The sequence below is a fragment of the Staurois parvus genome, unplaced genomic scaffold, assembly GCF_062004578.1.
Source record: "Staurois parvus isolate SC_StPar_1 unplaced genomic scaffold, SC_StPar_1.0 ptg000601l, whole genome shotgun sequence".
Classification (NCBI taxonomy): Eukaryota; Metazoa; Chordata; class Amphibia; order Anura; family Ranidae; genus Staurois; species Staurois parvus.
The window spans coordinates 270882-292883 of record NW_028318397.1 but is presented as its reverse complement, the minus strand read 5'-3'; the positions used below and the strand labels follow the sequence as shown (position 1 = coordinate 292883).

The 22002-nt window shown below is 43.4% G+C and overlaps 1 protein-coding gene across 2 annotated transcripts in view; it reads left to right on the top strand.

Annotated features, from left to right (window-relative positions):
- The window catches only part of PGAP1 (post-GPI attachment to proteins inositol deacylase 1), a 446717-nt gene that overhangs the window by 168294 nt on the left and 256421 nt on the right, over window positions 1–22002 (top strand). For both annotated transcript variants that reach the window (XM_089692689.1, XM_089692690.1), the window contains exons 10-11: window positions 731–814; window positions 2104–2150. In XM_089692689.1, the coding sequence (XP_089548815.1) occupies window positions 731–814; window positions 2104–2150 (131 nt within the window). The remainder of the gene's footprint in view (window positions 1–730; window positions 815–2103; window positions 2151–22002) is intronic.

Sequence of the window (22002 nt, the reverse complement as noted above, 5' to 3'; positions counted from 1 at the left end):
TTTTTTTTTTTTTTTTAATATGGTTGGTGAATTTTGCATTGAAGTCACTAGAGGGCGTTTTTGCATTGAAGTTAATGGGGACATGATTTTGCATGTATTGGCATCATTATCTCCACCTTTTTTTCCTATCTGCAAAGTGCCGACAACACTATTTTCAGACGATATGTTTCAGCTGCTGATCTATCGGTGCATCCCTAGTTATAACCCATCAGATTTTTTTTTTTTTCACCATCTGTGTCCGATTGAAGAGGTTTCCCATCACTTCCTGTGCCATAGCCAAACAGGAAGAGAAAGGGAATTCCTTGGGGACCCCCAGGTCACCAGAACTAGTACATTGGAAAATTTCCCCTCTTACTTTTCTGGGGATAACCCAAAATTTGGTAATTTCTTTCACTTTCAATGATAATGGTAAACAGGACAAATAGAATGTGTGAATCTCCTTAATGGAGTCACAGACAGCAATACAAACCAACCAACATTCTAATCCTTTTGTGCTCCATCCAAAATCAATGCCTTTAGTTATATTTTAATATTGTACCCCTGACTGTCTAAGGCACCCATTTCTTTCTTCTGTTAGATAAAAAATGGCCCAATAATTGCAAGTAATTCTCACAATTAAAAGCTTTGCTTGTTAATATTGAGGCATTAATGGTCAGGCTACTGCAGTATGTTTTTAATATTTAGCTGAATGCTAATACTAGTTCTTACCGTTTTTTTTTTCTGCTAACAGGCATGCAGTGAAACCTATTTCGCCTTTCCACTTCTAGATAAAAGAAATGCTCATAGTCATTTTCATTGCCGAAGCACACACTTGGTAAGGGTTTATTATGTCAATACCAATTTTTGAGAAAACTCTAATGTATTGTTTTATTTCATTCAGGCATTTTATGGTAGTATGCAGTATATTTTGTAGTACCATATATAGTGCCTTTTGCTGTATAATCAAGAAATATTCATTCACCTTAGTTACTCAAGGAGACTGAAGTGTACAGTTGTGTTCAACATCTTGGTTCCAGACCAACAAGATTGACGTTATGGAGTGGCCAGCCCAATCCCCGGATCTTAATCCAATAGAAAACTTGTGGGGTGACATCAAAAATGCAGTTTCTGAGGCAAAACTAAGAAATAGAGAAGAACTGTGGAATGTAGTCCAATCATCCTGGGCTGGAATACCTGTTCACAGGTGCCAGAAGTTGGTTGACTCCATGCAACACAGATGTACAGCAGTTCTCAGAAACAGTGCTTATACAACTAAATATTAAGTGATTCAAAGGAAAGCAAAATCTTCAAACATTTTTTAGTTTATATAGTGAATGTTTGAGTTTTAAAGAAGAATACAAACACTGCTATTTTTTTGAACAGTCTAATATTCACTTTTCTTCAATTTTTTTAGAGGAACACCACAAATTTGATATATTTTTCTTCATGTTTTGATTTGGAATAGAATGTGTAGTGTTCCCAATGCATTTGTGTGTATGGATATAAATGCTATTAGAAGGATTTTGAGCTTTATTCACTTTTTTCAATACACTATTATTTTGTACACAACTGTATGTGGCTCATGTTCCCAATAACTTTAGAAATACTTCTGTTCGACAAAAATTGGCTTAAAAAATGTGCAAAGTGATGTTAGATGAGTCACAGGGTCATTTTCAACTAATTCTATTATAAACTGTAGGATAGCCTTGAAAATCAACGCAATTGGCCAGGTCTGATCGCTTTTGATTTCAGCAAGATCAAAACTGGTGCTAGGGTTTTCAGAATGCATCTCCCCTTCCAAAAATTCTTAAAACATTTAAAAGTATTTTACAAAATCGATGAGAATCCCTTTTTAACAAGGATATTACAACACTGCTCATATGCAGGCACTTTCAAGTAATTATGCTTACATGATTTTCATGATTTCACACACATAATCAGACTTTTTTTAAAATTGCAAATTGGCAAAGGAAACTTTACAGGGCATATTTCTAAACACATAGGTTATAGGTTACTGCATACAAATGAAAAAATCCTAAAGTGTTTTGATTTCTGCCCTCAAAATCCTAATAATAAAACCAATAAACATCAGTACTTTTTGTTTGTTTTTTTTCCTTTTTACAGTACACGCACAGCTGGATTTTTGGCTGTGAAGAAGATTCAGCTAAATGGTGAGTTGTTTTAGGTTTAGTTATATCTTGCACTCCACTCCACTGGTGATCAGCAAAATAGACTGTATAGCAAAAAAATAGTACTTGGCTTTTTATCTACTAATTTTCTTTTATATAAACAAAACATATATTCATAATGACATAAAAATGTTAGCCACTTCAGGTCACACCCATGTACCCCATGTGAACCAGAGCATTTTTCACAATTCTGCTATGGTATCCTGCTGATTTGGAATTAACTTTTTAAATTTTTTAAAATAACATTATAATACATGTAGCTTTTATTATTTTTTTTTGGTACAACAAAAGTTTCTTTTGGCAACACTGTCTTGCAAAAAATTGGCTGTTGCTTTAACTCAAATTGTATTTGTTGATTAAAAAGTACACAGTTTATTCTATGGTTTGTCCTACTTGTAATGCCTCTAAAATTGTTTGCTACAAAGTATGGCTAAATTATTTACATATAAAATAAATGAACATGTAAATAAAAGTTAATTAGTAATGGTAAAAAAAACACAGCTGAAAAATATACAGAGACTGCAGCCACCCCTGTAATAAAAGAAAAAAAAAAAAAACAATCCCGATTTATACCTTTTGCCAGTAATGGCAGCTGGGAAGTGGCAGCAGGAGAAGAGTAGGATGGTGTAAGATAGTATGTCTTAGGAGCTTCGTTGATGTTTTTTAGAGCTCATCTCTTATGTCCAAGCTCTACTACTAGTGAAAGAAGCTTAACCAGATCAGCTTTTTGGACATATGTAGTACATACTAAGAGTGGATTCTTAAACACGACCTGATGGCAGTTAAAATTCAACATTGGGGGTGCAGTGCTAAATCAATATATAAGAACCAAAAATTGACTAGGTAAGTAAAGTGCCCATATACAGTAACAAAATGCAATACACATACAATAGATAAAGTGCCGTGCATGTGATGGTATGAATGATAAATATATCCCAAAAAACTCTCCTGTTAGGGAGTATAAAACAGTTCAGACAAAAATGGCAACTGATGTGATCAGGGTAGTCTCTAGTAGGTGACCTCTTTACTCTAGTAGGTGATCCGTATGTTCCCGGATAATCTCTCAGATGATGTGTCAGAAGGAATGTTTAAAGTGCACACTCACCAGATGCCAAAGCATAATATGCAGTGTATATGGTATTTGGCCGGAGGTCCCCCTTAAAAGGTAGTCAGCAGTCTGGTCAGGCCCAAGAGGTCTCCTTCAGCTTGTGTCCATTTTCCTCAGCTGACACTAAACTGTAAAGTGAATGTGATCTGGTGGCTGAATAGCTGCCTGATCACTGTGTGGGCAGTGCAAATCTACCTTGGGTGGTTCCCAGGCTCTCCCACTCTTACTGTCTTCAGGATGGCGAGCGGGAAGAAACTGATGAAGCTCCGTTCCTCGATCACTTCTTCAGTGACTGAAGCTGGAGGCAGTCATGATTGGCACTTCTGGTTTCTGAGTTGTCATTCCCTGGCTGATACAGCCAAGGAAGAATCTAACAGATCAGAACTGTGCCTGGTTAAATGCTTTGGAGGGCAGGGGAGGCATTGGAGTCTAATAACCATCACCTGCCCAATGCTATCACATGGGGGTTTAACTCCTAATAGCAATACAGTTAAATAAAAAATGTAAAAAATAGAATTACAATAAAATTGCTTAAAAAAAAAAAAAAAAAATTAACCGAAACCCCCGCTGCCATGTACACACCCTCAGGTGTGTGCAGAGGGTGCGCACATGCATATAAACTGTGATTGTACCACGTGTAAAGTATTGCTACAAATGTCAGAATGACAGCAGTAATTCTAGCACTAGAACCCCATTAACGCTAAACTGGTAAACTGTAAAGACTTTTAAATTGTTGCCTATGGAGAATTTTTTGGTACCATAGTTCTTTGCGATATCACAGGAGCACTCAATTTTAAAAACCACTTGCCGACCGCAATATGTATATATACACGTTGCAGTTAGCGTGTGGTTTACTGGGGTTATGGTTGAAAATATCAGCCATAACACCAATCCTTTTTTTTTTTTTTTTTTTTTTTTTTTTTTTCCCTAGCCAGCTGCTGTCTTTCTGATGAAACCGGTCTGAGCAGCTTACACAGGTCTGTAAAAATTGTTTTTTCAAGAGCTGTTTTGGTTATTCCATGTAATCTTTGTTTTTTGGTGCGCTGAATCCGAAAATGAACTCCATTTTGTCATAGGACATCACGTTTCCTGACAATTTAGGTAACTGTAAAATAAGGCAATACCTCAAAATAAATGGAAATAGACTTATAAAATAAAAGTTTTATTACAATTTTTTCATGAAAATCCTTTTTTGAACTGAAATGAGCTCACCTACACACACTAAACTCGATTCTTCTTCCCTGTGAGGCTCCTCTTGGTGCATTCACGCTTGTGAGTAGTATCTGGATTGTCTCTCTGAAGCATCCAACAGTAGTCTGCCATCATTGTAATGCTCCATTTTCCCTGGTATCTCCTTTCCATCTCTTTAATGTCTTGGTGGAATTGTTCACCTTGTTCCTCACTCACAGCTCCCAAATTTTTAGGAAAGTAGTCAAGGTGGGACTGGAGGAAATGCACTTTCAAACTCGTCAGGCAACCTAAAGCTTGAAATGCTTTCAGCATTCGTCCAACAATCTTTTTGTAGTGAGGATCTTTGTTATTGCCTAAAAATTTCTGTACGACTTCTTTAAATGCAATCCACCCTTCTTTTTGAGGATCCGTCATGGTATTGACAAACTCTTGATCAACTATAAGCCTTCTAATGTCTGGTCCGATGAACACACCTTCCTTCAATTTTGCCTCCGACAGGCCTGGAAACTTGATGACCAAGTATTTGAAGCATTCTCCATCTCTTGGAGGTGATTTTACGAATTGCTTCATCAATCCCAATTTTATGTGGAGAGGTGGTAGAAGAACTTTATGGGAAGGTACCAAAGTTTCTCGGAGGACATTATTTTCACCGACTGTTAGCACCCTCGGCTGCCAACTCTTCTTGGTCCAGTGATTTTCTCGGTCTCGACTGTCCCATGGACACAGAAAACAAGGGTATTTGGTATCCCAGCCACTGAATTCTTCAGGAAAGATTAACCCCTTCTACCATTAGAAGCACAGACTCAGGGCTGAGGCTTACACATACAGCATGCTGCTGAGTATCCCAGTAGTCAGACATGTTACTCAGAGCAGCACTTGTATTCACTGCCTTTGCAGGGGGGGAGGGGCAGAGTTTGTTTACCTGCAAATAACAAAGGGTCAGAAGAGAACTAGGGAAATGAGGAAATAGAATTTTTTTTCCCTAAAACTTGTATATATTGCTGACCATCATATTTACAGTGCTATATTTTATTTTATATAACTCGGACAACCCCTTTAAGGTTTTTTTGGCATTTTATATCTTAAATGCACTTATGTGAATTACCGTATTTTCCGGCGTATAAGACGACTTTTCAACCCCTGAAAATCTTCTGAAAAGTCGGGGGTCGTCTTATACGCCGGTGCGAGCCGGCGCCAGGTGTCAGGGCGGCACTTTTTCGAGGCGCGGCGCCGCCCCCCCTCCTCCTCCAACGGACACTAAGTACAGGGGTGGGCAGAGGGGCTGCTGTACCTTACCTGGCTCCGGTCCCACGACGATCCGGTCCAGGAAGCGCGGCTGCTCGGCTCCGCCTCCTCACCGGTGATTGGGCGCCAGCACTGGAAAGGCACACAGGCGACCAATCCCCCACTGACACCAACGATGAGGCACTGTTCCTCCCCCACTGACAACAACGATGAGGCACTGTTCCTCCCCCACTGACAACAACGATGAGGCACTGTTCCTCCCCCACTGACACCAACGATGAGGCACTGTTCCTCCCCCACTGACACCAACGATGAGGCACTGTTCCTCCCCCACTGACACCAACGATGAGGCACTGTTCTCCCCACTGATACCATTGATGGGGCACTATTCCTCCTCCGCACTGACACCAATGATGGGGCACTATTCTCCCCACTGACACCAATGATGGGGCACTATTCCTCCCACTGATACCAATGATGGGGCACTATTCCTCCCACTGACACCAATGATGGGGCACTATTCTCCCCACTGACACCAATGATGGGGCACTATTCTCCCCACTGACACCAATGATGGGGCACTATTCTCCCCACTGACACCAATGATGGGGCACTATTCTCCCCACTGACACCAATGATGGGGCACTATTCTCCCCACTGACACCAATGATGGGGCACTATTCTCCCCACTGACACCAATGATGGGGCGCTATTCTCCCCACTGACACCAATGATGGGGCGCTATTCTCCCCACTGACACCAATGATGGGGCGCTATTCTCCCCACTGACACCAATGATGGGGCGCTATTCTCCCCACTGACACCAATGATGGGGCGCTATTCTCCCCACTGACACCAATGATGGGGCGCTATTCTCCCCACTGACACCAATGATGGGGCGCTATTCTCCCCACTGACACCAACGATGGGGCGCTATTCTCCCCACTGACACCAACGATGGGGCGCTATTCTCCCCACTGGCACCAACGATGGGGCGCTATTCTCCCCACTGACACCAACGATGGGGCGCTATTCTCCCCACTGGCACCAACGATGGGGCGCTATTCTCCCCACTGGCACCAACGATGGGGCGCTATTCTCCCCACTGGCACCAACGATGGGGCGCTATTCTCCCCACTGGCACCAACGATGGGGCGCTATTCTCCCCACTGGCACCAACGATGGGGCGCTATTCTCCCCACTGGCACCAACGATGGGGCGCTATTCTCCCCACTGGCACCAACGATGGGGCGCTATTCTCCCCACTGGCACCAACGATGGGGCGCTATTCTCCCCACTGGCACCAACGATGGGGCGCTATTCTCCCCACTGGCACCAACGATGGGGCGCTATTCTCCCCACTGGCACCAACGATGGGGCGCTATTCTCCCCACTGGCACCAACGATGGGGCGCTATTCTCCCCACTGGCACCAACGATGGGGCGCTATTCTCCCCACTGGCACCAACGATGGGGCGCTATTCTCCCCACTGGCACCAACGATGGGGCGCTATTCTCCCCACTGGCACCAACGATGGGGCGCTATTCTCCCCACTGGCACCAACGATGGGGCGCTATTCTCCCCACTGGCACCAACGATGGGGCGCTATTCTCCCCACTGGCACCAACGATGGGGCGCTATTCTCCCCACTGGCACCAACGATGGGGCGCTATTCTCCCCACTGGCACCAACGATGGGGCGCTATTCTCCCCACTGGCACCAACGATGGGGCGCTATTCTCCCCACTGGCACCAACGATGGGGCGCTATTCTCCCCACTGGCACCAACGATGGGGCGCTATTCTCCCCACTGGCACCAACGATGGGGCGCTATTCTCCCCACTGGCACCAACGATGGGGCGCTATTCTCCCCACTGGCACCAACGATGGGGCGCTATTCTCCCCACTGGCACCAACGATGGGGCGCTATTCTCCCCACTGGCACCAACGATGGGGCGCTATTCTCCCCACTGGCACCAACGATGGGGCGCTATTCTCCCCACTGGCACCAACGATGGGGCGCTATTCTCCCCACTGGCACCAACGATGGGGCGCTATTCTCCCCACTGGCACCAACGATGGGGCGCTATTCTCCCCACTGGCACCAACGATGGGGCGCTATTCTCCCCACTGGCACCAACGATGGGGCGCTATTCTCCCCACTGGCACCAACGATGGGGCGCTATTCTCCCCACTGGCACCAACGATGGGGCGCTATTCTCCCCACTGGCACCAACGATGGGGCGCTATTCTCCCCACTGGCACCAACGATGGGGCGCTATTCTCCCCACTGGCACCAACGATGGGGCGCTATTCTCCCCACTGGCACCAACGATGGGGCGCTATTCTCCCCACTGGCACCAACGATGGGGCGCTATTCTCCCCACTGGCACCAACGATGGGGCGCTATTCTCCCCACTGGCACCAACGATGGGGCGCTATTCTCCCCACTGGCACCAACGATGGGGCGCTATTCTCCCCACTGGCACCAACGATGGGGCGCTATTCTCCCCACTGGCACCAACGATGGGGCGCTATTCTCCCCACTGGCACCAACGATGGGGCGCTATTCTCCCCACTGGCACCAACGATGGGGCGCTATTCTCCCCACTGGCACCAACGATGGGGCGCTATTCTCCCCACTGGCACCAACGATGGGGCGCTATTCTCCCCACTGGCACCAACGATGGGGCGCTATTCTCCCCACTGGCACCAACGATGGGGCGCTATTCTCCCCACTGGCACCAACGATGGGGCGCTATTCTCCCCACTGGCACCAACGATGGGGCGCTATTCTCCCCACTGGCACCAACGATGGGGCGCTATTCTCCCCACTGGCACCAACGATGGGGCGCTATTCTCCCCACTGGCACCAACGATGGGGCGCTATTCTCCCCACTGGCACCAACGATGGGGCGCTATTCTCCCCACTGGCACCAACGATGGGGCGCTATTCTCCCCACTGGCACCAACGATGGGGCGCTATTCTCCCCACTGGCACCAACGATGGGGCGCTATTCTCCCCACACACTGGCACCAACGATGGGGCGCTATTCTCCCCACACACTGGCACCAACGATGGGGCGCTATTCTCCCCACACACTGGCACCAACGATGGGGCGCTATTCTCCCCACACACTGGCACCAACGATGGGGCGCTATTCTCCCCACACACTGGCACCAACGATGGGGCGCTATTCTCCCCACACACTGACACCAACGATGGGGCGCTATTCTCCCCACACACTGACACCAACGATGGGGCGCTATTCTCCCCACACACTGACACCAACGATGGGGCGCTATTCTCCCCACACACTGACACCAACGATGGGGCGCTATTCTCCCCACACACTGACACCAACGATGGGGCGCTATTCTCCCCACACACTGACACCAACGATGGGGCGCTATTCTCCCCACACACTGACACCAACGATGGGGCGCTATTCTCCCCACACACTGACACCAACGATGGGGCGCTATTCTCCCCACACACTGACACCAACGATGGGGCGCTATTCTCCCCACACACTGACACCAACGATGGGGCGCTATTCTCCCCACACACTGACACCAACGATGGGGCGCTATTCTCCCCACACACTGACACCAACGATGGGGCGCTATTCTCCCCACACACTGACACCAACGATGGGGCGCTATTCTCCCCACACACTGACACCAACGATGGGGCGCCATCATTGGTGTCAGTGGATGAAATAGTGCCCCGTCATTGGTGTCAGTGGATGAAATAGTGCCCCGTCATTGGTGTCAGTGGATGAAATAGTGCCCCGTCATTGGTGTCAGTGGATGAAATAGTGCCCCGTCATTGGTGTCAGTGGATGAAATAGTGCCCCGTCATTGGTGTCAGTGGATGAAATAGTGCCCCGTCATTGGTGTCAGTGGATGAAATAGTGCCCCGTCATTGGTGTCAGTGGATGAAATAGTGCCCCGTCATTGGTGTCAGTGGATGAAATAGTGCCCCGTCATTGGTGTCAGTGGATGAAATAGTGCCCCGTCATTGGTGTCAGTGGATGAAATAGTGCCCCGTCATTGGTGTCAGTGGATGAAATAGTGCCCCGTCATTGGTGTCAGTGGATGAAATAGTGCCCCGTCATTGGTGTCAGTGGATGAAATAGTGCCCCGTCATTGGTGTCAGTGGATGAAATAGTGCCCCGTCATTGGTGTCAGTGGATGAAATAGTGCCCCGTCATTGGTGTCAGTGGATGAAATAGTGCCCCGTCATTGGTGTCAGTGGATGAAATAGCGCCCCGTCATTGGTGTCAGTGGATGAAATAGCGCCCCGTCATTGGTGTCAGTGGATGAAATAGCGCCCCGTCATTGGTGTCAGTGGGAGGAGTAGCGCCCCGTCATTGGTGTCAGTGGGAGGAGTAGCACCCCATCATTGGTGTCAGTGGGAGGAGTAGCACCCCATCATTGGTGTCAGTGGGAGGAGTAGCACCCCATCATTGGAATACCATACTGAAATAGCATACCATATTGAAATCAAATCTGATGTTTTTTCATTTTTATTTGGTGTGCGTTGGAAGAGGGGTAGTCTTATACGGCAAGTATAGCTCAAACCCTAAGACCGTTTCGCATTTTGTGGCAAATCATGACGTCTAGGAGTTTTTTCAATATTTTATTTGTTTTCAGCACACCAAAATACATGGAAATTAGATGAAAATAATCAAATCGCTTTTTAGTCGCAGACCTGTGTTATTAGCCACTGGATCGCTTTCAGTAGCACCCCTCTCGCAGCTTGGTGGTGTTTCTTGGGCTTACCTCTTCCACCGGCATACCTGAGAAACTTTTCAACAGTTTGGCTTGCAATGAAAGACTGTTGTTTACTGATAGCCTCTATGGCCTTGGAGGACCAGAGTGATGTCATGACGTCACTTCCGATCTGGAGAGGAGGCATACCATTTTGTTTCTTTATAAAGTAAAAGATCAAACATTTTTTTTTTTTAATCTTTTGCTTTTAAAGGTAAATGAGAGATTTGGGGTCTTTCACCCCAGATCATTCCTTAAGGAGGTCCTGTCATCCTTATTTCTATTACAAGGGATGTTTACATTCCTTGCAATAGGAATAAAGGTGTTAAAAAATAAAGGGACAGTGTAAAAATAAAAAATAAAATAAATCCGAAAAAATATATAAAAATTTTAAAGCTCAACTATCCCCCCTGTGTTCGCATGCAGAAGTGAACGCATAAGTTGTGCATGCATATGTAAATGGTTTTTCGCAACACACGTGAGGTATCGCTGCAAACGTTAGAGAGCAATAATTCTAGCACTGGATCTTCTCTGTAACTCTAAACAGGTAACCTGTAAAATTTTTTAAAGCGTTGCCTTTGGAGATTTTTAAGTGCTTTTGTTTTTTGCCATTCTGCGAACGTGCGCAATTTTATGATACACTAGGTATCTATTTACTTGCCATAACATCTTCTTTAATATTTTCATTAGAAAACATTGGGGTATATATTGTATTTTTTTTTCTTTTTAATTTTTATTAAAGTGTATATTTTGCTTCAATTGACATTTCATTCTGTAGGGTCTTTGATAAAAAATAAAATATTTAATGTTTGGGGGTTATAAGTAATTTTCTAGCAAAATATACTGATTTTAACTTGTAATCAAGAAGTGCCAGAAAATGCTTTTTGCCAAAAACTTGTGGCAATAAGGACTTGTTCAAAAGTCTCATTGGGGTTTATTTACTAAAGCTGGAGAGTGCAAAATCAGACTCACTTCTGCATTGAAACCAATCCGCTTCCAGGTTTTATTGCCAAAGATTCATTGAACAAGCTGAGGTTAGAAGCTGATTGGTTTCTCTGCAGAAGGGAGTCTGATTTTGGACTCTCCAGCTTTAGTAAATAAACCCCATTATGTCCCATAGAATATATGTTGGAAATATTTGATAAATTACCAGATTTGAAAAGAAGAAGATAAACTATTTTTTTTCTCTTTACACAAAGTTGTTCATTTATAAGATATTTGTAACAAACCACATGGATTTGTGGCCTTTGGATTCTGCCTTTGGCTGCAGTTTTACAAACAGATGAATGGGTCCTGGGGGGTTGATCACCCACCCCGCAGAGTTTTTATATTGCTTTATTACATCCAACATTGTCATGAATAGCCTGCTCTGCTTTCCGTGATGTACAATAGAGAAAAATTATTTTTGATTTTTTTCTGCATACTTGCCTGTAAAATCCATTTCTTGGAGTACATCATGGGACACACATGGAATTTTATTGCTTGGTACAAAAACTGAAGTACTTCCTGTGTAGGAGGGGGTTATATAGGGGAGGACTTCCTGTCTGATTGGTCGAACAATGTCCATTCACCTATAGGTGACATATAACTCAGTCATGAACAGCCTGCTCTGTGTCCCATGATGTACTCCAAGAAATTGATTTTACAGGTAAGTATGTAGAAAAAAAATCCAATTTTTGTGCTGTTTTTTGCTTTTTTTTTTTTTTTAAACTGTAATATGGCTTTTTAGGATCTCTTCAATGAATCTCTACATTGAGGTGTTCAGTACCTGAGTGCTGCTCTTTTCTTGCTTGGAGGGCAGTATCAATCTCAAGAGGGTCCTGGTGCAGTTTTTCCCTAAGAGGGATAGAGTGCAATTCTCAAGTACTTGATTGGACCTTGTCACTGGGAGAAATGGTCCTCGCTTGGGGAAGTTATCCTTAGATCCCTCACCTGTTCTCAGTTATTAATTATTACAGGTACTTATATAGCGCTGTCAATTTATGCAGTGCTTTAAACACACACACATACATGTGTGTGTGTGTATATATACAGTGGGGCAAAAAAGTATTTAGTCAGCCACCAATTGTGCAAGTTCTCCCACTTAAAAAGATGAGAGAGGCCCGTAATTGGCATCATATTTAGACCTCAACTATGAGAGACAAAATAAGAAAAAAAAATCCAGCCAATCACATTTGGAAATAATTTATTTTCACATTATGGTGGAAAATAAGTATTTGGTCACCTACAAACAAGCAAGATTTCTGGCTCTCACAGACCTGTACCTTCTTCTTTAAGAGGCTCCTCTGTCCTGCACTCATTACCTGTATCAATGGCACCTGTTTGAACTTATCAGTATAAAAGACACCTGTCCACAACCTCAAACAGTCACACTCCAAACTCTACTATGGTGAAGACCAAAGAGCTGTCGAAGGACACCAGAAACAAAATTGTAGACCTGCACCAGGCTGGGAAGACTGAATCTGCCATAGGCAAACAGCTTGGTGTGAACAAATCAACTGTGGGAGCAATAATTAGAAAATGGAAGACATACAAGACCACTGATAATCTCCCTCGATCTGGGGCTCCACGCAAGATCTCACCCCGTGGCGTCAAAATGATCACAAGAATGGTGAGCAAAAATCCCAGGACCACACGGGGGGACCTAGTGAATAACCTGCAGGGAGCTGGGACCAACGTAACAAAGGCTACCATCAGTAACACACTACGCTGCCAGGGGCTCAGATCCTGCAGTGCCAGACGTGTCCCCCTGCTTAAGCCAGTACATGTCCGGGCCCATATGAAGTTTGCTAGAGAGCATTTGGATGATCCAGAAGAGGATTGGGATAATGTCATATTATCAGATGAAACCAAAATAGAACTGTTTGGTAGAAACACAACTCTTCATGTTTGGAGGAGAGAGAATGCTGAGTTGCATCCAAAGAACACCATACCTACTGTGAAGCATGGGGGTGGCAACATCATGCTTTGGGGCTGTTCCTCTGCAAAGGTACCAGGACGACTGATCCATGTACAGGACAGAATGAATGGGGCCATGTATCGTGAGATTTTTAGTGCAAACCTCCTTCCATCAGCAAGGGCATTGAAGATGAAACGTGGCTGGGTCTTCCAACATGACAATGATCCCAAACATACTGCCCGGGCAATGAAGGAGTGGCTTCGTAAGAAGCATTTCAAAGTCCTGGAGTGGCCTAGCCAGTCACCAGATCTCCACCCCATAGAAAACCTTTGGAGGGAGTTGAAAGTCTGTGTTGCCCAGCGACAGCCCCAAAACATCATTGCTCTAGAGGAGATCTGCATGGAGGAATGGGCCAACATACCAGCAACAGTGTGTGCCAACCTTGTGAAGACTTACAGGAAACATTTGACCTCAGTCATTGCCAACAAAGGATACATAACAAAGTATTGAGATGAACTTTTGATATTGACCAAATACTTATTTTCCACCATAATTTGCAAATAAATTCTTTTCCAAATCAGCCAATGTGATTGTCTGGATTTTTTTTCTCATTTTGTCTCTCATAGTTGAGGTCTACCTATGATGCCAATTACAGACCTCTCTCATCTTTTTAAGTGGAAGAACTTGCACAATAGGTGGCTGACTAAATACTTTTTTGCCCCAGTGTGTGTGTGTGTGTGTGTGTGTGTGTGTGTGTGTGTGTATGTATGTATGTATGTATGTATGTATATATATATATATATATATATATATATATATATATATATGTATATATGTGTGTATATGTGTATATATATATATATATATATATATATATATATATATATATATATATATATATATATATATATATATATATATTACACACACTGCTCAAAAAAATGAAAGGAACAACTTTAAAACACATCAGATCTCAATGGGGAAAAATATCATGCTGGATAACTATACCGATATGGACTGGTTAATGTGTTAGGAACGTAAAGATGCCCCATTGTTTGTAGGTTGATTATTTTTAATTCAAAGACACCCCGAAAATCAAAGTGAAAAAATGATGCAGCAAGCTTGTCCATTTTACTGAAATTTCATTGCAGCAACTTAAAATGATACTCAGTAGTTTCTATGGCCCCCATGTACTTGTATGCATGCCTGACAACATTGGGGCATGCTCCTAATGAGACGACAGATGGATATTTCCTCCCAGATCTGGACCAGGGCATCACTGAGCTCCTGGTCAGTCTGAGGTGCAACCTGGCAGCGTCGGATGGACCGAAACATGATATCCCAGAGGTGTTCTATTGGATTTAGGTCAGGTGAGCGTGGGGGCCTTTAAGTGATATCAATTCCTTCATCCTCCAGGAACTTCCTGCATACTATCACCACATGATGCCAGGCATTGTCGTGCATCAGGAGGAACCCAGGACCCACTGCACCATCCTAGGGTCTGACAATGGGTCCAAGGATTTTATCCCGATACCTAATGGCAGGGTGCCATTGTCTAACCTGTAGAGGAATGTGCATCCCTCCATGGATATGTCTCCCCAGACCATCACTGACCCACCACCAAAAGAGTCATGTTGAACGATGTTAGAGGCTGCAATAACATTCTCCACGGCTTCTCCAGACCCTGTGATGTCTGTCACATGTTCTCAGGGTGAACCTGCTCTCATCTGTGAAAAGCACAGGGCACCATTGACGGACCTGCCAATTCTGGTGTTCAATGGCAAATGCCAATCGAGCTTTTTGGTGCAGGGCAGTAAGCACAGGGCCCACTAGAGGACGTCAGGCCCTCAGGCCACCCTTATGAAGTCTTTCTGATTGTTTGGTCAGAGACATTCACACCAGTGGCCTGCTGGAGATCATTTTGTAGGACTCTGGCTGTGCTCATCCTGTTCCTCCTTGTTACAAAGGAGCAGATACCGGTCCTGCTGATGGGTTAAGGAACTTCTATGGCCCTGTCCAGCTCTCCTACAATAACTGCCTGTCTCCAGGAGTCTCCTCCATGCTCCTGTGCTGGGAGACACAGAAAACCTTCTGGCAATGGCACGTATTGATATGCCATCCTGGAGGAGTTGGACTGCCTGTACAATCTATGCAGGGTCCAGATATCGCCTCATGCTACCAGTAGTGACATTGACCCTAGCCAAATGCAAAACTAGTGAAAAAAAAGTCATAAAAGATGAGTAGGAAAGCAAATGTCAGTGGCCTCCACCTGGTAAACTATTCCTGTTTAGGGGCCGTCTCATTGTTACCCATTTAGTGCACCTGTTAATTTCATTAACACCAAAGCAGCTGAAACTGATTAACAACCCCCTCTGCTACTTAACTGACCAGATCAATATCCCAGGAGTTTAATTGACTTGATGCTATACTCCTGATTAAAAAGTGTTCCTTTAATTATTTTGGGGTGTGTGTGCGTGCGTGCGTGCGTGCGCGTGCGCATTCACATCAGTTCATACAAATACTAGGGCCAATTTACAATTTAGATATAAAACATAAGGAATGGTGCACTACATTCAAATCAATTTGTGAATGTGGGATCCCAAAATATTAAATCAAAGAGTGTGACAATATTAACAATATTAATCTATAAGTGCTTACTGATACTATCAAAATCAATTGAATCACTTAAAAATTATATAGAAACACAAAAAACTGTATCTATACGTATATGCATAAATACAAACACATATATATATACTTAAATCACACGTGCCTGTTGTGAAGTGAAAAAGAATGACCAAAATATTGATACACGCAAACTTATATCTCAAAGTCCAAAAAATAGAATATTGTAAGTGAAAAAAACAGTAAACGGTGCTTCCAAATTATACTGTTAGTGACCACGAGTGAAAAAAATCGTGCAGGTTTCTGGGTGTATACAGATCTATGAATCCAACCACCTTCTGGATTGGCCTCTCACCTCATCCCTTCGACCCTTGCGGGTCAAAGAGCAGTAGTGGATCCCTCTCACAGATCCTCCAGGTACCAAAGCACTCCAAGACAGCTCTCAGAATATAATATTCCCACTCAGGCTCTTCTCCAGGAAAAGTTGAAATATCAATCTCTCAGAATGAGACAAAAGAATCCTCCCATAGTGTAGTATATTTATTATACCATAGGAACATGTAACAAATGTAAATAAGAACTCACGTAGCAGCCAGTCTACATTAAAGCCTCATGCTTTCAGATGAGGATATGTCTGTTGGGTGTACAGCTGAATGCACAGGTGTACCAAGATGGCCGCCACGCCGGAAATACGTCACCGCGCTACGCCAACAATTTAGATAGGATCCAACTAACCGACTAGCATGTCTTTGGAGTGTGGGAGGAAACTGGTGTACTTGGAGGAAACCCACACAGGGAGAAAATGCAAATTCCAGACATAATACTGTATTGATCAATGTTTTTATTATTGTTTTCTACTACTTCTTATCAATCGTAAATGGTTTGCTGTTCTGTTACTGCAGAACCGGATGAACTGACTTGGCTTGGCTTTAAAATGTATTAACCACTTGTGGACTTTCGGCATGCACAGTATGCCCTGACAAACATCAACAAAGTACTCAGGGCATATGCTAATTTTGAATAGGGCTGCAACTAAGGATTAATTTCAAAGCAGCTGGCCATATATGAACAAATTATTTGTCAAAAAGTTTTTGTTTTAAGAATGCTCATTCCATTTTCTAACCATTAGTCAATTTGACATTCATTTTGGACTGCTGTGACAGGAAAATTCGAAGGAAATGAACAGAAAACTGTTCTCGCTCAAACAAATTTGCTGACAATGTATGTTGTTTTGGTTCAGAAATTAGATAAGTTTTAAAATTGCTAGTTAAAAGGAAGTGAAATTTTCAAATGGCATTTGTCCATTCATTGAATTTACAGAGCATGTTTTGGTGCAAACATTCATGACCGAAAGTCGATACGTGTATGGCTAGTTTTTTTTTAATCATCTGTCATGGTGGGGTTAAAAAAAGCATAAAATAGCCATTAAATAAAAAAACAATAACCACTTCTATAATGGGTTAATTTATACAGTGAAATGGTAAAAGCGTGTGTATGTATATATACAGTGAGGAACAGACGTATTTGAACACCCTGCGATTTTGCAAGTTCTCCCACTTAGAAATCATGGAGGGGTCTGAAATTACATTGTAGGTGCACTCCCACTCTGAGAGACAGAATTAAAAAAAAAAAAAATTCAGGAAATCACATTGTATGATTTTTAAAGAATTTATTTGTCTTGCACTGCTGAACATAAGTATTTGAACACCTGAGAAAATCAGTGTTATTATTTGGTACAGAAGCCTTTGTTTGCAATTACAGAGGTCAAACGTTTCCTCTAGTTCTTGACTACGTTTGCACACACTGCAGCAGGGATTTTGGCCCACCCCTCCACACAGATCTCCTCTAGATCTGTCAGGTTTTGGGGCTGTCGCTGAGCAACACGGAGGTTCAGCTCCCTCCAAAGATGTTCTATTGGATTTAGGTCTGGAGACTGGCTAGGCCACTCCAGAACCTTGATATACTTCTTACGGAGCCACTCCTTGGTTATCCTGGCTGTGTGCTTCGGGTCGTTGTCATGTTGGAAGACCCAGCCACGACCCATCTTTAATGCTCTGACTGAGGGAAGAAGGTTGTTGCTCAAAATCTCACAATAAATGGCCCCATTCATCCTCTCCTTAATACAGTGCAGTCTTCCTGTCCCCTTCGCAGAAAAGCACCCCCAAAGCATGATGTTACCACCCCCATGCTTCACAGTAGGGATGGTGTTCTTGGGATGCAACTCATCCTTCTTTTTCCTCCAAACACGACGAGTGAAGTTTAGACCAAAAAGTTCTACTTTGGTCTCATCTGACCACATGACCTTTCTCCCATACCTCATTTGGATCATCCAGATGGTCATTGGCAAACTTCAGATGGGCCTGGACATGTGATGACTTGAGCAGGGGAACCTTCCATGCAATGCATGATTTGAAACCATGACGGCGTAGTGTTCTACCGACAGTGACCTTTGAAACTGTGGTCCCAACTCTCTTCATGTCATTGACCAGCTCCTCCCTTGTAGTTCTGGGCTGATTCCTCACCTTTCTTATCAGTGATACCCCACGAGGTGAGATCTTGCATGGAGCCCCAGTCCGAGGGAGACTGACAGTCGTCTTTAGCCCCTTCCATTTTATAACGATTGCTCCAACAGTTCATCTATTTTCACCAAGCTGCTTGGCAATTGCCCCGTAGCCCTTTCCAGCCTTGTGGAGGTCCACAATTTTGTGTCTGGTGTCTTTTGACAGCCCTTTGGTCTTGCCCATGGTAGTAGTTGGCGTCTGACTGAATGTGAGGTGGAGAGGTGTCTTTAAAAAGCTCAGACAGGTGCTAGTAAGTTAGATTAATGAGTGGAGTAGAGGTGGACCTTTTTAAAGGCACAGTAACAGGTCTTTGAGAGCCAGAATTCTTGCTGTTTCTTAGGTGCTCAAATACTTATGTTCAGCAGTGCAAGACAAATAAATTCTTTAAAAATCATACAATGTGATTTCCTTAATTTTTTTTTAAAAACCTGTCTCTGAGTGGGAATGCACCTACAATGGGAATTTCAGACCCCTCCATGATTTCTAAGTGGGAGAACTTGCAAAATCGCAGGGTGTTCAAATACTTCTATTCCTTACTGTGTGTGTGTGTGTGTGTGTGTGTGTGTGTGTGTGTTGAATCTATGCTATGAAGAATGAAGGCAGTTCTGAAGGCAAAAGGGGTTCAAACCCATTACTAGCAAGGTGTACCTAATAAAATGGCTGATGAGTATGTGTATATATACATACACACACACACTCACCAGCAACTTTATTAGGTACACCTTGCTAGTACCGGGTTGGACAACCTTTTGCCTTCAGAACTGCCTTGGTTCTTTGTGGCATAGATTCAACCAAGTGTTGGAAACATTCCTCAGAGATTTTGGTCCATACTGATATGATAGTATCATGCAGTTCTTGCAGATTTTTCGGCTGTACATCCATGATGCAAATTTCCCATTCCACCACATCCCAAAGGTGCTCTATTGGATTGAGATCTGGTGACTGTGGAGGTGATTGGAGTACAGTGAACTCATCGTCCTGTTGAAGAAACCAGTCTCAAGCTTTGAGCTTTGTGACATTGTGCATCATCCTTCTGGAAGGAGCCATCAGAAGATGGGTACACTGGCATCCGGTGTGGTCTTCTGCTGCTGTAGCCCAAGCCCATCTGCTTCAAAGTTCAACATGTGCGTTCAGAGATGGTATTCTGCATACCTTGGTTGTATTGATTGGTTATTATGTGTTCTTGCATGGCAAGACCACTTACGGTTATCTCACATAAATGTTCTTATTATTATAGCCAAATTTACCACCCTAACTCCTCCCACAGTTTTTACACTGCATAGACAGTAATATACCAAAACGTGCGGATTGTTTCTGATTGGTGTACTATTACTTTGTGGAACGTTTCGCGAAATATCGGCATTTTTGTGGTGAAATTGGTCCCATAGGAATGAATGGCGGAATGTTCAAAACTAGAGTGGGAGCTGACAAAAGCTAGAGTGTGAGCTGAAAAATCAGGACATGATTTCTAAACTGCCATCACTCCCTCATTTTCAAGCCCATTGACATTCATTGAAACTGCACTCTAGCCACCTCAAATTTGAAGGGCAATTTCTAAACTGCGACTGTGCCTTAATTTTTAATATTTCAGAGACATACTATGCAACAAAATGTAGGTCTGGGTCTTGTGATTCTCACAATATTAAACTCTTCACCGTAGGATTTATAGTTTTTAAAACTATGACCATTTGAAGATGCCAGTGAAGTGAGCAATTTGGAGCAGTTTGTTTTTACCCGCTCTTCTCTGCCCTATTTGAAATCTAATTTTGAATTTGTGACAGTTTGCCCGGCTTCTGGTTAAAGGTTTGGAAATAAGTTTTCTACAGTAGAGAGTATTTGAGGTGATAATGCTGCTAAGGTTTTTATAAATGTATGTTTTAATGTAACTGTGAAGCACTTTGGGCAACAACATTGCATTTAAATGTGCTATATAAATAATTAAAAGTTGAAATGCATTTCTCACTCTATGAAGCTTGCCATGTGCACTTTTTAAATTTGATCAATTAATTGGTTAGTGCAATGTTTACTATCTTTACTCCAAACACTCCACACTGCCCACGCTGTTACTCTGCCCACTCCATAAAGTTACTCTGCCCAGTCCAACCTTTTCACAGTTACTCCAGCCACTCCAACCACACAACAGTTACTCAAGCCACTCCACCCAGTTACTCCGCCCACTCCAGTTGTAGACTAATGGTGGAGGCAAGAACACTTCACACAATTTCTCCAGAAATTGTAGCTTTTCTATCATTTCAAGTCAGTCTGCCCATTCTCCTCTGACATCAACAAGGCATTTTCATCCACACAACTGCCACTCACTGGATATTTTCTCTTTTTCGCACCATTTTCTATAAACCCTAGAGATGATTGTGCATGAAAATCTCAGTAGATCAGCAGTTTTTGAAATACTCAGACCAGCCCGTCTGGCACCAACAACCATGCCATGTTCAGTCACTTAAATCCCCTTTGTTCTACATTCTGTAGCTCGGTTTGAACTTCAGCAAGTCATCTTCACCAGGTCTAAATGCATTGAGTTGCTGCCATGTGATTGGCTTATTAGCAATTTGTTGCCAAGCAATTGAACTGGTGTACCTAATACAGTGGTCAGTGAGTATATATATCATATATAATAATAAATATACCCAGTAGTAGAATATACCAGGTATTTTACCTGGGAGTCAGATATGAAGCTACATGAAGGGTGGAGTGGGGGATATAAATCTTTTATATTAAAGCTGTACTAAAGGCAGATACTTTTTTTGCATGAATAGAGTAATTTTTAATATAATGCACATTATTGGCAAACCTTTACTTTTCTATTTGTAATTCCTTATATTACTTCCAGTCTGTCAGCCTCCAGCTTCTCGGGATTCCGATGCTGATTTTCCCTGCACAGAGCCCTTAAAGTGATTGTAAATGTTGCATTTTTTTAAACTAGTCACATTTACCTGCACTATGTAATGGTTTTGCAAAGAGCAGCCCTGATTCTCCTATTTGGGGTCCTCCACCGACACTTTTGGCTCCTCCTGCCTTCAGAGTACTCCTATAGCAAGCCACAAAGTATAGTACAGAATGCCCCTTTAGCTGGTAAAAAAAACACTTCTACATTTTAGAATCACTATAAAACACTTCCTTTTGCCCAGGTCTACATGGCCCACAATGCAGTGCTCCTCATAAATTCATAAGCTCTCAGGCATGTACTGACATGTATGAACGGTGTACTGAGCTGTATGCATGCTGAACTGTGTATACTGACATGCATAGACAGTGTATTGAGCTGTACATGTGCTGCACTGTGTATACTGACATGTATGAATGGTGTACTGAGCTGTATGTGTGATGCACTGTGTTTTTCTGATATGTAAACAAATAATGCATTCAGTATGCAGGCCAACAAATCGGTTTACCATCTAATCGATTGACAATAGTT